This window comes from Gavialis gangeticus, unplaced genomic scaffold (genome assembly GCF_001723915.1).
Source record: "Gavialis gangeticus isolate Ggan-Ray unplaced genomic scaffold, GavGan_comp1, whole genome shotgun sequence".
Classification (NCBI taxonomy): domain Eukaryota; kingdom Metazoa; phylum Chordata; order Crocodylia; family Gavialidae; genus Gavialis; species Gavialis gangeticus.
Window position 1 is genome coordinate 76,694,409 of NW_017729025.1, and position 13,951 is coordinate 76,708,359.

General features: G+C 41.7%; 1 protein-coding gene across 1 annotated transcript in view; it reads right to left on the bottom strand.

The window, feature by feature from the left end:
• Positions 1 to 13,951, bottom strand: part of FMN1 (formin 1) — a 303,131-nt gene that overhangs the window by 217,846 nt on the left and 71,334 nt on the right. The window contains exon 3 of the mRNA XM_019518964.1: positions 4,162 to 4,223. Coding sequence (XP_019374509.1) covers positions 4,162 to 4,223 — 62 coding nt within the window. The remainder of the gene's footprint in view (positions 1 to 4,161; positions 4,224 to 13,951) is intronic.

The following is a 13,951-nucleotide window of genomic DNA, read 5'->3' on the forward strand; positions in this document are numbered from 1 at the left end:
ATGTGGGAGGCTTAAAATAGCCGAGTCAGGGTCAAGTGGTTAAGAAGAGCATAGCCCCAGGGCTAGAGGAGCAGTTGGACTTTCCCAAACCCAGAGCTGTGCTCCTAACCTGTGCAGACATTTGCTGGACTAGGTTAACCTGTTTCCATTCTAAGTCAGTTCACCGACTTAGGTGAACTAACTTGAATTGGGCCCATCATTTTTGGCCCAATTTAACCCTCCCTCCTCCCCAATTCTGCACAGACGGGCATTTAGGTGGATCTAACCCTAGTTAGGCTGATTTAAGTGTAACATCTGTTCATACCCTATATAAACTGACTCCAGGGCTCAGGCCTTGAGCCATCACATCTGCTGAAGTGAAATCACTTAATTCTCCCATTTGCAAAACCCCAACTAACCAATTACCATAGCAGGCTGAATTAGGTGCAAGTACCTGTAATTTTTCCCCTCTAGAAGGTAAGTTCAGAAGTACCTAATGACTTAACAGCCTTCTCAAAATAAAGCTTTATTCTTTTTTGAAAGCTTACCATCCTCTAAAACCTGGGGAAGATGATGCCTGCTTTGTATACTCCCAAAGGACCTGTTCTTGCATTATTTGTTAGTTTGTGCTCCATGAGACCACATCTCCTCATACCCTTTCTCTTTATCCAGAATATTTTAATCCCTTAGGTACCTTTGATGTCTAGGTTCTCCCCTTTGGATAATGGAGGTAGTATCTTCACTGCCAAGCCAAGTGTACATATATGCATGTATTAGAATGCTTCAAGATGAGCAGCAGGAGTTAACTGATTTTTAAAAGCCTGGGTCTTGTACAGTTTTCTGAGCCTTCAGAAGCAGACAGGCTGTCTAACACAACAAAGCCAATGGATACACACAGCCTGGGAAAGTGGGGGCATGTACCACACTGTTCCATAACATGAGCGAGGTGGCACCAGCTTGCAAGGCCCCGGGGGGGGGGCTGGAGTTTTCCAGGTTTGGGGGAGCAGACCACATTAGGAGGACACTGGTAAAGCCCCAAATTAGCTTGTGGGCATGTGATAGGTTTATGAAAATGAGACTTTGGCTGACACCACAGGATGTGGACAGTGTGATGACAACACAGAGAGGCCAATCAGTGATAGCCATGGATGAAGAGTCATCGGGAGGGAAGAAGAATATAAAATAAGGACTTTGGAGCAGCAAAAGATCCTCTGCCCAGGTCCTCCTCCTCCCCAAGGGGGTCCCCATCCCCGGGAGGGGTCCCCAAGGCCACCATGGACAGAGGGCTTACCACCAGCTCATCTCATCACCCCACTGGAGGTGGGGGGGATGGAGGGGTGCCTCAGCATCCCACCTCCAGGCTGCTGACACCTGACACCTAAGAGAGAACCTTAGAGTGAAGTCTGCATCCTGGGCAGATTTTTCTTGACTCTGACAGCCCTAGACTTGGTAGTTATATAGAACTGCTTGATTGCTGGTATAAACATTTGAGGCAGTACTGATTGTCCCAGGTTTTGACTCAGATATAAACAGGCCTAATTGTTACGTATAAGCTGTCAGATAAAATAGAGCAATGCAGTCATTTACACATGTAGCCATTCCAAGCTGCACTGTTGATCCTCTACGAGTAGATGTCTGGTGAGAGCACACATCCTGACTGGCCTGTCTCTGAAATGAACTGCAATAATCCTACAGATGCACATGGCCATCTCTAGGATGGGGAAGTGGGGAAATGGGATGGAAAACACTACCACATTTTTATTTCACATACTACACAGGTACTTGAAGTGGGACAACAGACGCATACAAATGAAGGGCTCCAAGACAAAAAGGTTTCTCTTGAGACAAACTTGACATTTATTTCTAGCCTTACAACATAAGTATGAGACAAGAGACAAGATACAGGGTATGTGCAGACACTATGCTTAGATTGATCTAACTAGGCTTAGTTCAGTCTAAGTTCTGATCTGTACAGACATTTAGGGAGGTGCACTAAGTTAGATCATGAATGAGTTAGCCTGATCTGCTGAACATCTGTACATGTTCAGAGCATAGCCCCAGGGCTGGGAAAGGCCAGACACTTGCCCCAGCCCTGGGGCTGTGCTTTTCCTAACCTTCTCCTCTCTCTCCCCAACCAACCTCATCCTCACCCTCACCGGGCTACTTTTAGCTCCCCAGTGTCTCCCAAACCCAGATGGGCAACTCTTCCCACTGCAGACCCACTAGCTTCCCCTGATCCAGTCATCCTTTTCCCCACCTGGACTTAGTTGGACTGCTTTCCTGCATTGGCAAATGTCTGCACAAGCAAGACCCGATCCATGATCACACAGCTTAAAGTAAGCCAGGTGAATGTAGACTGGGTCTCGGAAATGTCTGCACTTATGCATTGAGAAACTGGCAGTAGTGCAAGTAAACAATTAAACAATAGTGGTCAGCATGATAGGCCACAGTCCCATAATGACAGCTTAATTGTTAAGTATTCTGAAGCCATCATAGAAAAGGACGATTTTTAAAGTTAGATCTAAGAGAAAAGAATGAGGTGGCTTTGTGGGTTTTTAAAGAGAGTTCCTCCTAAGGGTGAAGAGCAGTTTGTGAGGAAGCACAAAGGTGCTTGTTTGAAAATTTAACATGCGAGTGATAGAGGCTGAGATCCTGGACTGATTAGAGAAAGGGTGGGGTGGGAATAAGGCCCTCAACCTGAACACAAGCACTGAGAGAATGTGTGCCAGAAGAAACAACACAATGATGGGTAGTATAGGACATGAGAAAACAAACCCTACTTGTAAAGCTTTTGCAAATATGTTACCTTTCATGTTCCCAGGCTTACTTTCTGCCTTTTTCCATTCAATTTGTCTTAATATTCAATGGAAATATTGTATGTGCTTGTATTCAGTGATTGATGAATTTACTATAACCACAATATAGATGAACTGTGGAATTAGAGTAATTACCATGGAGTTCATTACAGTTGCATTACACCATGAAGTGCAATAAAGGGACTGGGTAGAAAAGTGTTTAAAAATGGCACCATCTTCTTCCTCCACAGATTTGCTCCAATGATACATTTTCAACCATAATTTGCTCTTGTGGGAAAAAATGCCTTTTCTACTTTTTACTTCTAGCAATATGGAGTTAATATAATTAGAAGAGTTCTCTCACAGATGAAATCTGAAGGGCCTTTTTTTAAGAGAACAACTACACTTCAGGAGAAAACTGCTGTTCCTTAAATTTTTTAGTTGAAAATCACTGAGGCAGACTTTAGCGATTTAATATGTTAAATGAGCTGCTGAGTCAGAGGGAGGACTTTGCAATGTGCATTACATAACTAATACATGACTAACACAATCACCAAGATTACAGAAAGATTGTAAAAGCCCTTTATAAGCCATTTGTGACTACACTTAGGGATTTTAACTATATTAACCTTAATTGAGCTGCCAGGCAAATGCTACTAACTTTCTGAGAGAAAATAAAAATATTCCTAAAATAAGAACTTATATCACACATTCCAGAGGCGCTCAGACATTTTGACCAGTGGGCTGGATGAGCAGTGCCCAGGCCAGCTGATGGTCCTGGGGAAGTCGTGGGAAGCAGGGTCCCATTCAGCCACACAGAGTGGGGCAGGGGGTATCATGGCTCCAACCCCCTGGCCCCATGGGGGGATGGGGGGAAGAAGGGGGCCATGGCCCAGCCCTGTAACAGTAAGGGAGTGTGGGCCAGCCCCAACTCAACACCACAGGGGAAGGGGACTTGAGCCATCCCCTCAGTGGGGGGGGGGGGGCAGGCTTGAGCCAGCCCTAACTCAGCCCCACAGGGGAAAGGAGACATGACCCAGCCCCATCTAGGCCAGGCAGAGGGGCATGAACCTCATCTAGCCATGGGGGTAGTAGGAGGGTGCATGACTTGGCCCCAGCCTGTTGCATAAGATTCAGGGTTTGGGAATTTGGCAGCATGAGAGGGTGGCATATTTACTGCCACCACTCCCCCGCTGCCAAATTCCCTGATCCATGGGGAGCCCTGCAGGCTGGATACCTATGGCTTCATGGGCCACATTTTGCCCATGGGCCAGAGTTTTAGCAACCTTGAAATGTTGCATTATTTAAACTCACAACTTGCACAGAAGTTAAGGAAAGAAAAAAAGAAACAGTTATTAAACAAATTAGAATCACAAAAAAGATGTACCTTTAACTTTTCAATTTCTTCCTTGTGTTCTCTCTTTAAGTGCAAAATGGCAGCTTGGTACTCTGGAAAGATAAACAAGCACATTACATTAGATAGCCTGGTGGAAAACTACAAAATACTTTCTTGATATGCTGTCATTTCACATAACACTGAACACTGCCAGGCCAAAGAGACACATTTAAGCTGCTGAAGAACAGGAGTCTTAAAATGCTCACAAAGAACAAAATATAAATCACATTGATTAGTATGTATATTCCAGGACCATATGATACATGTGGACATACTGACAACGTTGATAACTATGTTGAGGACAAGTTAGATAGCTAAGTCTCACATGGCAAACAAAGCAAAAATGGTTATAAGAAGAAGGTAATAAGAGCTAAGAAAGTAAGAGGTAACAAGAAGAAACAAAAAAAAATTGTCTTTGGCTGAAGGTAGAGCTGATAGTAAGTTACTACAATTTAAAGGTTTGGAAGAGACATTTATGATTAAAATATTTTATAACATTTTACACTAATAATCTTTATAGAAAAAACGTTTGGATAGAAAAGGGCTATAAATGTAATTTGGGGCCTGGAAACATGACTTACAATGAGAGACCTAGAGAGTTCAAGCATGGTTAACTAAACAAATGAAGATTTAAAGGTAATAATAGTATGGTAGTTAAGTACAGTACCTTCATGGCAAAAATACACAGTGTTACCCAGGTATTCTTTAGTAAAGAAAAGCATAGCAGGAAGAATGGTGGAAAGTGAAAGTCAGAAAAATTCATATTAGACAGAAGGCTTTTTTTTTTAATGGAGAAAGTGGATGGGGGGGTCATCATTACCCAATGGAACAATCTACCCAGGGAAGTAGTGGCTTCACCATCTCTTGAAGTCTTCGAATCAAGGCTGAATGCCTTTCTGGAAGATATATTTTAGTTAACACAAGTTATCTGGCTCAATGCATGATTAACTGGGTGAAATTCGTAGCTTCCACTGTATAGAAGATCAGACTAGATAACCTAACACTCTCTTAAAAACTATGAAAGTGTATTTGTATTTCAGCTTGGAAGATATAAATTACTAAATTTATTCTCCTTACATTTTAAGCATTGTGGGATAGTATTAACTAAACTGAGCTGCCTAATTTATGCTTAACTGGGATCTTTAATTTCATAAGCAAAACCAAAGCTATTTTGTCATACTTACTAGGTGGAAAAACCTATTAACCTATTACATTATTTAAAGGAAGTAGTTGAATGTTTGGTGTGTAGCTGGAAACCCTCCTTAGGGTACTAAAGACTTTCTCCTTCTGTCTGTCTTCAGTTCTAAATATTTGGCCAGGGGCAACACCCTACTCACAACACAACTCAGAATTTATTGGCATGGAGTGCTGAAAAAAGAGCGGAGTGAACATATTTGAGAGAATAATTTCTCTTTGCTATACTTCATTTGACATGGCAAAAATGTTAGATTAGCATCTGGTTCTAGAACGTGTTGTATCTTTGCCTTGGGAATATTTGTTGCTAAATGACAGAATCCATTCAGATTGCCAGAAAGGATAATATTTAATGGAGACATTTCTTCAACTCTTAGAATATTACCCAATGCCTGGCACAGCAAAATAATGTCAGGCAAAGACTAAAAAGTACCAAAGAAAAACTATTAAATTTCTCTTTTCATTTATGGCAGAGGAATCTCACTGTATACAGCTAAGAATGTATCATAGAATCATAGAATCAATGAATTGAAAGGGACCTAGACAGACCATCTAGTCCGACCCCCTGCCATGGGCAGGAAGGAGCACTGGGGTGCTCATCCCATCCAGGTGCCTATCCAGTCTCCTCTTGAAGATTTCCAGAAAGTAATTCTGTCATTCTTCTGGCCAAGCTCCCCAAGCCAGATATTCACTTGCAACATTTTGGATCCATATGCTTTTATCTTCCCTTTGGTGTGGGAAGCATCCTGGCCTGTTTCTTTCTTTGATCTCTGGGACACACTTTCTGCACAAAGACTGTGGACTACTGGTACACACAAGTGGGATCTGCCTTAGGTCCCCAAGAGCAGTTCAGATCCCTCAAGACACACAACTCCATCCTTATAGGTAACTCGTTTGAAATTTATTTTTTTAATACCTTATGATTTTTAAAGCAAAATAACACAAGTTGTGGAAAAATTTTGTAGACAATTATTCTTTATTTCATAAAGTATAAAAATACATGGAACTAGCCAAAACAATAAAACAGTATTTTCCTCCATCCATTTTCTGAATTTTATTTGGGATGAAATCAGAGTCAGTTAAGGTATATAGATATATCCCAAATCCCCCCTTAATAAAGCTTCTTTCTCCTACAGCTAGCTTCCTTGTGTTCCTGCATCTCTAAAATGGCCGGTAAAAAAGACTCCTTTTTACAACTTCCATTCCTTTTTTTGAGGTGACACCACACTCAGACTAATCTTGGTGATCCATTGCTTAATTTTCAGATTGGTACCTAGTTTTCTTATTATGGCTATCTTCTGCTCCAGGGATATTTCCATTTGAACAAAAGACTGTTAATATTTAATAACCCTCCCCTGCTGGCACATCACTCAGTTTCCTCGTAATGTGGTGTTTGCAAAAGGTAACAGGTGCCTCACCCTCGAAAAAGGCTTTTGTAGCCTGACCATAGAACATTGCTATACATAGAAACGTTCTCCAAATCATCATGCATATGAAAATTGTTAATTTAATGTATAAATGCAGTAAACACTGCAAACCATGTCAAGAAAGAAAAAAAATAGTATAAAATCTACCAGTAATCATAATCAGATTGTACATAAAATATATAATGATGTAGTTCTTTAGATGCTGCCTATCTCCAAATGGGTAACAAGAACCTTTAAGGGTCAGGCTTAGATCAATATTCTGAGGCTCCAGTATCTCAGGCATCCTTAATGTGGCAAAGCAAAAGAGAGGAAAAATGTTTTATTTTACTTTAAAAAAAAAAAGTATTATCTTTATTTCCCATTATATAACAGATGGGGACTAGGGTAGCATGGGCACCAAGGCACGCAGCTGACAGCTCAGAGGTTGCAAGTTTGAAGCCAAACTGGAAATGCTTATGGCATGGCCCTGTTTGATTCTAAGGAATCTACAAATTCTGCTAAATACCTTGTCACAAGGACATGAGAAGGCAGCAATAGGAAAGATAGTTTACAATCACACATTTTATTCAGCAGGCAGAGAATGTGGATGTTACCATTCTTTAGGAGCAGCAGTTTTCCATTCAGCAGCAGTTTTCTGAACTGGCAAATTGAATAGTTCTGAGAGGTTGGGATACTACATCTTATGTTCTCTCCCCCAGCTCCTCCTCAACCTTATTTTAAAAATCTTGAAGCTCTGGAAAGCAGCAGATTATGAAAAATAACAAAACCAAGTCATCTAATTAATGCAGCAATTCTATATAGAAGCAAATATTCAATTATTGGAGCTGCTTATCTGGAGCATTGTATATTGTTCTGCTGTAATATATATCTAAAATACCTTATAGAATTCTATAAACCATAGCTTAATTTATCAGTTCTTTTAGTGTTTACATTTTTGCTCATTCAAACTAGAAAATATAACACAATTTTTTCCAGCTGAATTGTAATGGTAATAAGCTAGATGCTTAGGTTCTAAGGTAAGATAAAATAAAAATATTGTCCAGAAGTTAATTTTAATATGATAAAGAATCAGTTTGCTGACACCCAGCAAAGCATATTTTACCTTCTCCTTTTATGTAAACATTAATCTGTAGGTATAAGAAGTTACAGTGAAAAAGATACCACCAGACAAGTACAGGACTGATTATAATAATTTGCAGTTTACTTTGTGACACAGACAACAAAAAGGTGATTCATACTTCTCCATGTGTATTTTTCATTAAGCCAGTTTAGTTGGGTTTTATAAGCTTTTCCTCAGTGAATTAAAATGAGTCTTGCACACAAACTAAATGCTCTGAATCAAAACTGCCTCTAAGAGGTAAAAAGGACCAGACAATTCCCACGGCCAACAGCTATGAGGAGTGGTGAATTTAGTACAAAGGGCTCTATGGAGACATAGAGCAGGGAGAACTAGGACTCTGTTACAGAGAGGATCAGCAGCACAAGGCAGAGAAGGGGCCCCAGCTACCTTATACAGCTGATCCAGCCTGCAGGCTGCAGGTTGCCAAGCCCTTGTATAAACAACATTACATTATTACATCCACATGCAAAGTTTTTTCTGTCAAGAAGCCTGGAGACTAAAACATCTTAGATAAACATTTAGGGAAAGTTTACTTTACAGGGTGTACCTGTGCCCAAGTCCCAACCTGTGATTATCCAGCTTGTACTCCCTTATGTGCCTAACCATGCCCACCTGGCACTGCACTGATATGTTCTGAGTTTAAGGATTTCTGGTTGTCTTTCAGGGAGCCTCTCTTGGGATCTGTTCATGGCGTATTGTAGGAGAACTTAACCATTGTTCCTAATTCCTTGTCCCTAGGTGCTCTTAGCCTGCCATTGTATCCAGTGAACACACTTACAAGTCTGAAAACTCCTTGGCTCTGACTACTGCTAAAACAAATCCATGGGTTTAGCCCCATGGAAGAATTTTTCTTGTCCATGTATGGGACCAGTGATGGAATTCATATTTTCTGAATTTGCCCACTTCAAGGAGAATGAAACATGCTAATGATAAAGGCTGCTTCTCAATCACTCTGCTGGCATTGGTTGACCAAAGAGGCAGATGGCCAACATGGTGTGTATGGGAAGGTGCATTATCTCAAGGTGAGGAGATCGGGTATTGACCAGTATTTGCAAGCAGGAACCTTGTTAACAGCCAAATGACAATAAGATGCCAGTGCCTATTGTTTCTTCACAGGAGTAACTTACCTTCTGTGTGACTCGTGAGGCCACCCCACCCCCTATGTTGGAGGAACTGTATGACCAACTGACAGTTCTTCCCTCCAGAGTAAATGCCTCAGTCCACCAGAGATGTAAAAAGTACATTCATTTTGACCACAGAGAATACTTCCCTCCCCTTAATGCACACATACTTTATTTCACATTATGTGCCCTGGAAAAGCCAGAAGTCATCTTGGAATGCTTTTATTTATCTGACCTATTCAAAACCTCTTGCATTACACATTGGCAATCCACAGACTACAGTAACCTTAGCAGGATCCTGTTACCAAGTTCTTCTTAACCTGATTCAGGAAGGCCCTAGAGAATATCAATCCACTTTGAGTCCCAGGGTAAGAAAGCAAGCTACTTTTCCAGGCCCCTAGAGGAAATCCATTTATCTACACAAAGGAGATTTTTTGGCATTACGTGAGAGAACAACATACTAATGACAGAAATCTAGTGAGCTGCAAGGCAGCTGTTTCAAGTTTGCCCTGCTGAAGAGTTTTTGTATGAAAAAATGCCCATCCTTACAAGCCAGTAATAGATATGATGTGGGCCAGTTAACAGAATGCCAGGATGCAGAGGCTTGCTAGCAGTTGGGAAGAGACCCATACACTTTTTTCTTCTAGACCCTCTCCTTCTACCAGCATGGGAAATATAGTGCAAATAGACAAGAGGCCAAGAACCAGATTTATAATTTTGATGGCTTGAGATACTGGTGCAATGTAGCTGCAACAGCAGTGTAGCTCTGTAGCAGCATCCCAATGAGACAGAATTTCTAAGAGAGCTGTATATGCTCAAACAAATATGTGTACATGCTAAACCTAGATATTTGATCCTTTTCTTTTCCTAAAAATATGTTTAGGATTAGCAAACACGAATCTCCAGTTACTTGTTTTAATCTTTTTTTCTGCCTGTGGAATCTATCTAGCTTCCCATGTGGTCATGGTATGCAAAAGTGGAAGGGTGTGTCCTGCTTCTAGAACAGAAGTAAAATCCAGCTCTTTTTATATCAATAGTTACACTGGAGATAGGCAAGAAATACCTCCCAGTCGAACTGCAATTTTGGTAACAACATGCCTACATTTTCATTTCTATTATTGTTATGGTTGTTGTTTTCATTATCATCATTGTCATTAGTGTCACTTACCAGGTTCTTGTTCTGGGTCACATAGTGCTGCTTCCTCTCTCAGATATACCCCAAGCCCACGTCTGAACAAGTCTTTGGCATTTAGCCTCAGATTATTCTGGCCCATTCTCTTTTGTCTTGATCTAATGCTGGTACTATGCTTTGTTCAGGGATATGCTCCTGTGACTCTTCTTCATCTGATACCAGGTTCTTCTCCAGTGCTGTCCCATTCTCTTCACCTCTGGTTTGACATAAATGCTGTTCTAACCCAAGAAATGAGTATCCTGGAATGTAGGCTTCATACTGTGGCATTGGTGAGCACCTGGTTCAAGTCTTTAGTACAGAGGCTGGTAGAAAAGAAACTGCCAAAAACTGCCATTCCTGTCCTTTGCCATGTATCAGCTGGACCTGCTGGTAAGTCTGAGGTGCTTAATGTGTTCTCTGAGCTGTTGATTCCAGACTCATCAGCATCTTGAAAACCTTTCCTTCTAAGAGCAGATTTCTGGTGCTTCTTCCAAACCTATAGCCTCTACAGTCCTTACACTTGCTGTTAATCAGAATTTTAGTGTGCTCCTCCAGCCAACAAACAAAATGCCAAATGAATCATTTTCTGTTTGCCTAGGCTGAGTGGGTTGTGTTGAAAATGAAACAGGTCATGTTAAATGAAAAGTTAAACGATGACCAGCTAAATACAAAGCCACAAGGTAGCTTTGATAGTGTACAAGAAGCTTACTGGGAGTAAACAGTTACTACAGACAGACTCTGGGAAATGTGGAAAAGAACTAAATGACTATCCAAATATAAGCTCAGTAGCACATTCTTTATGCACCTTAATACTGCAGAGAGAGGGGGACAGGACATTGGCAACACGTAGGGGGTGCATGTGGGTGCATGTGCACCCCCTGAGATTGGTGCTGCACCCCCTGACACCACTGCAGCTGCCCACAGAAACTCCCCGCTCACCACCACCACACCCCTGCAGCCTCCACTGCCACCACTGCCTGCGGGCAGTCACCTGCCTCCCCCCAGCCTCTGGGGACATGCATTATTCATGGGACAAGAACATGCTTCAAGGCACAACATGTGCTTTACCTCAAGCCTTTAGCCAAGCAAAAAAGTACACTTCAGCATGTGTTTAAGGGTTTTGTACATAGATGGCAGGGAGTGGTTTGGAAAAGAATACCTGCTGAAGCACATGGGCTAGGGATAGAGATTAAAAAAACCTGAGCCTGAATTGATTTAATCTTTGCCAGTTAGTCTAACTGGCAAAGTTTGAACCAATTTGGAGGTGGATAGACATTCCCTTTTCATTCCATAAATGCAGGCACATGCCTGTAGTGGCTCAGGCTAGAAGCTGGGGGGTGCAGCCCTCCTTTCCCTTCTGTAGTGCTGAGCTGAGGGGCCAGGCCTCAGCAGGATGCTCTGATTATGAAACGGTGTAAGCCTGCTCCCTGCCTGCACTGTCTCAGCATTCAGCTCAAGGGGCAGAAGTGTTGCCAGATCCCAGCCCCGGGCTAGCACTCTTAGGCAAAGGTGGGGTATGCAGTGCATGCATCTGTTTATGATAGTGAACTTTTCAATCTCCCTCTCCCTGTCTGCAAACCTGACAGGGCTGCAAACCAGCTGGGGACTAATAAGTGTTTATCAGCCCATCGGCAAAACAAAAGATTCTATCATTAGTTCAAGCTCTTCTTAAATAGATTTTTCCAAGGAAAGAATGGAGGGAAGTTACCAGCTGACCTGCTGATTAGCTCCAAAAAGCCCTAAGCAGACACTCTTCTGTCTGTTCCAGTGAAATTAGAGACACACATACAGACACCTCTCAGCATTAGCTAGCATACCACATGCCAAGGGTCTGTGGGGCTGGGGTCCATGCTGTGGAAGATGAGAGGAAGGGAGTGGAGGGAATTACTGCTTGAACAGCAAGTGGCAATGGGGGGGTGGGGCAGGGGGAAACCAGGCAGATTCTGCTGTGCTTGCAGTCTCCACCAGAGCTCTGGCTAGGAAACAGAGGGGCAGAGCAGACCTGCCGAAGGCTGCAAAGCATCTGGGATGTTCAGGGATTCTGGCTTAACTTAAACCAGGAAGGGGTCTGGGTCAAACACTGCATAAATTGGTTTGACCCAAATCAGTTAAGTCTGATACTACATTCAACCAGGTTTATCTTAAACCAGTTTCAGTTTAAACCAGTTTCAGCCATTTTGGCTAGGGACATACATTACACATAAACCAGTTTAAGTGATCAGAAACTGGTTTAAACCTGTAACAGAACACAAACTGGTTCAGTGCACATAAACCAGTTTGAAAATGACTGATACCAATTTGAGATAAATCTGGTTGAATGTAGTTGAATGCCTGTCCCAGACCCCTTGCTGGTTTAAGATAAATCAGACTCCTCTGGCATCCTGACATGCTCTCTGGGCTGGGCATGGCTCTGCTCCGCAGCAAGGCTGGCCCCTCCCCTCTGCTCTGCTCCCTGGCTGCAGCTCCAGAGACTGTGAGCTCCTCCCCAGTACCCCTTCACCATTCCCTGCTAAGCAGGAATTCCCCCTCACCCTCTGCCTTGTGGAGAGATGTCTGTGTATTAGCTAGCAGACCACATTCTGGAGATGGTCCGTGCTGAAACAACAGGTAGAATCAATAGGCAGTTGGTACTGTCCCTCTGTTGTTTTCTTAATGGAGTGATAAACACTGAGTTAGGGGTGATAAACACTGTAATCAATTCCTTGCTGGGTTAATCAGAGCATCCTGCCTGTTTAAGGGAAGAGATGGCTACTCTAGCCCTCCCTGGCTTCTAGCTTGAGCCACTGCAGGCATTTCTGGGATGTCTGCCTGGTTACAAAACTGATTTAGCCTAGCCAAGTTAGACTAACCTGCAAAGATTGAACCAGGATTTTTGAATGTCTGTCCCTAGCCTTTGAAACTGGTTTATGTGCACTGAATTTAAATTCTGTTACAGGTTTAAACCAGTTTCTGATCACTTAAAACAGTTTATGTGTAACGTCTGTCCCTAGCAATGCAGTCTAGATAATACCTTAGAGGGGAGATAAGATAAAGAAAATGGTTCAAGGGGCAGGTACTCTTAGCAACACAGGTTGCAATGAGAAAACAGGCAAGTTGGGTTTTCTGACAGAGTGATAAGAAAGGGATCTTTATATGAGAGGAAATAACAGGAGGCAGCATTGATGCATGATCTTGTATACAACACAGCCCCTTCTCTTTTGGCTGTTTCCTAGGTTCCCTGCCTGGTTTTACTGCCTCTAGTATACTTTTCCTCTGCTCTGAAAAAACTACCATTTTCATCCTAGGAGAACCAAAGAGATTATATCTGTCTCATTTGGAAGAGTATCATATTCTTAATTTTCCTGTAATTGTGTAAAGCAACAGCTCATTAAGTCAATGTCGATAAATCACTGCTACTTTAGCAAACTGTCATAACATGAGGTGTTTCTTTTAAGATATCTAGCAAAAAGCCAATTTATTTTCTGTTAAAATATACATATGTTAATTGGATTAGCTGGTAATATATTTAAAAAATAAGATTAATAAACTTGGGGAAAAGTTTATTTTAAAATATCTGAGTATTTGAAAGAAATACAGGATAGACAATTGGACAAAAACTAAAAGAGCAATTTTAACTTGATTAATTAAAGAGCACAACAGTCACTTCCAGGTTGATAACTTAATATATAAGCTATTACAGAAAAAAATAAAATCATTCAGTATTTGCAAATACAAAAGCTGACTTACTAGAAAAGGCCCAATTATCCTT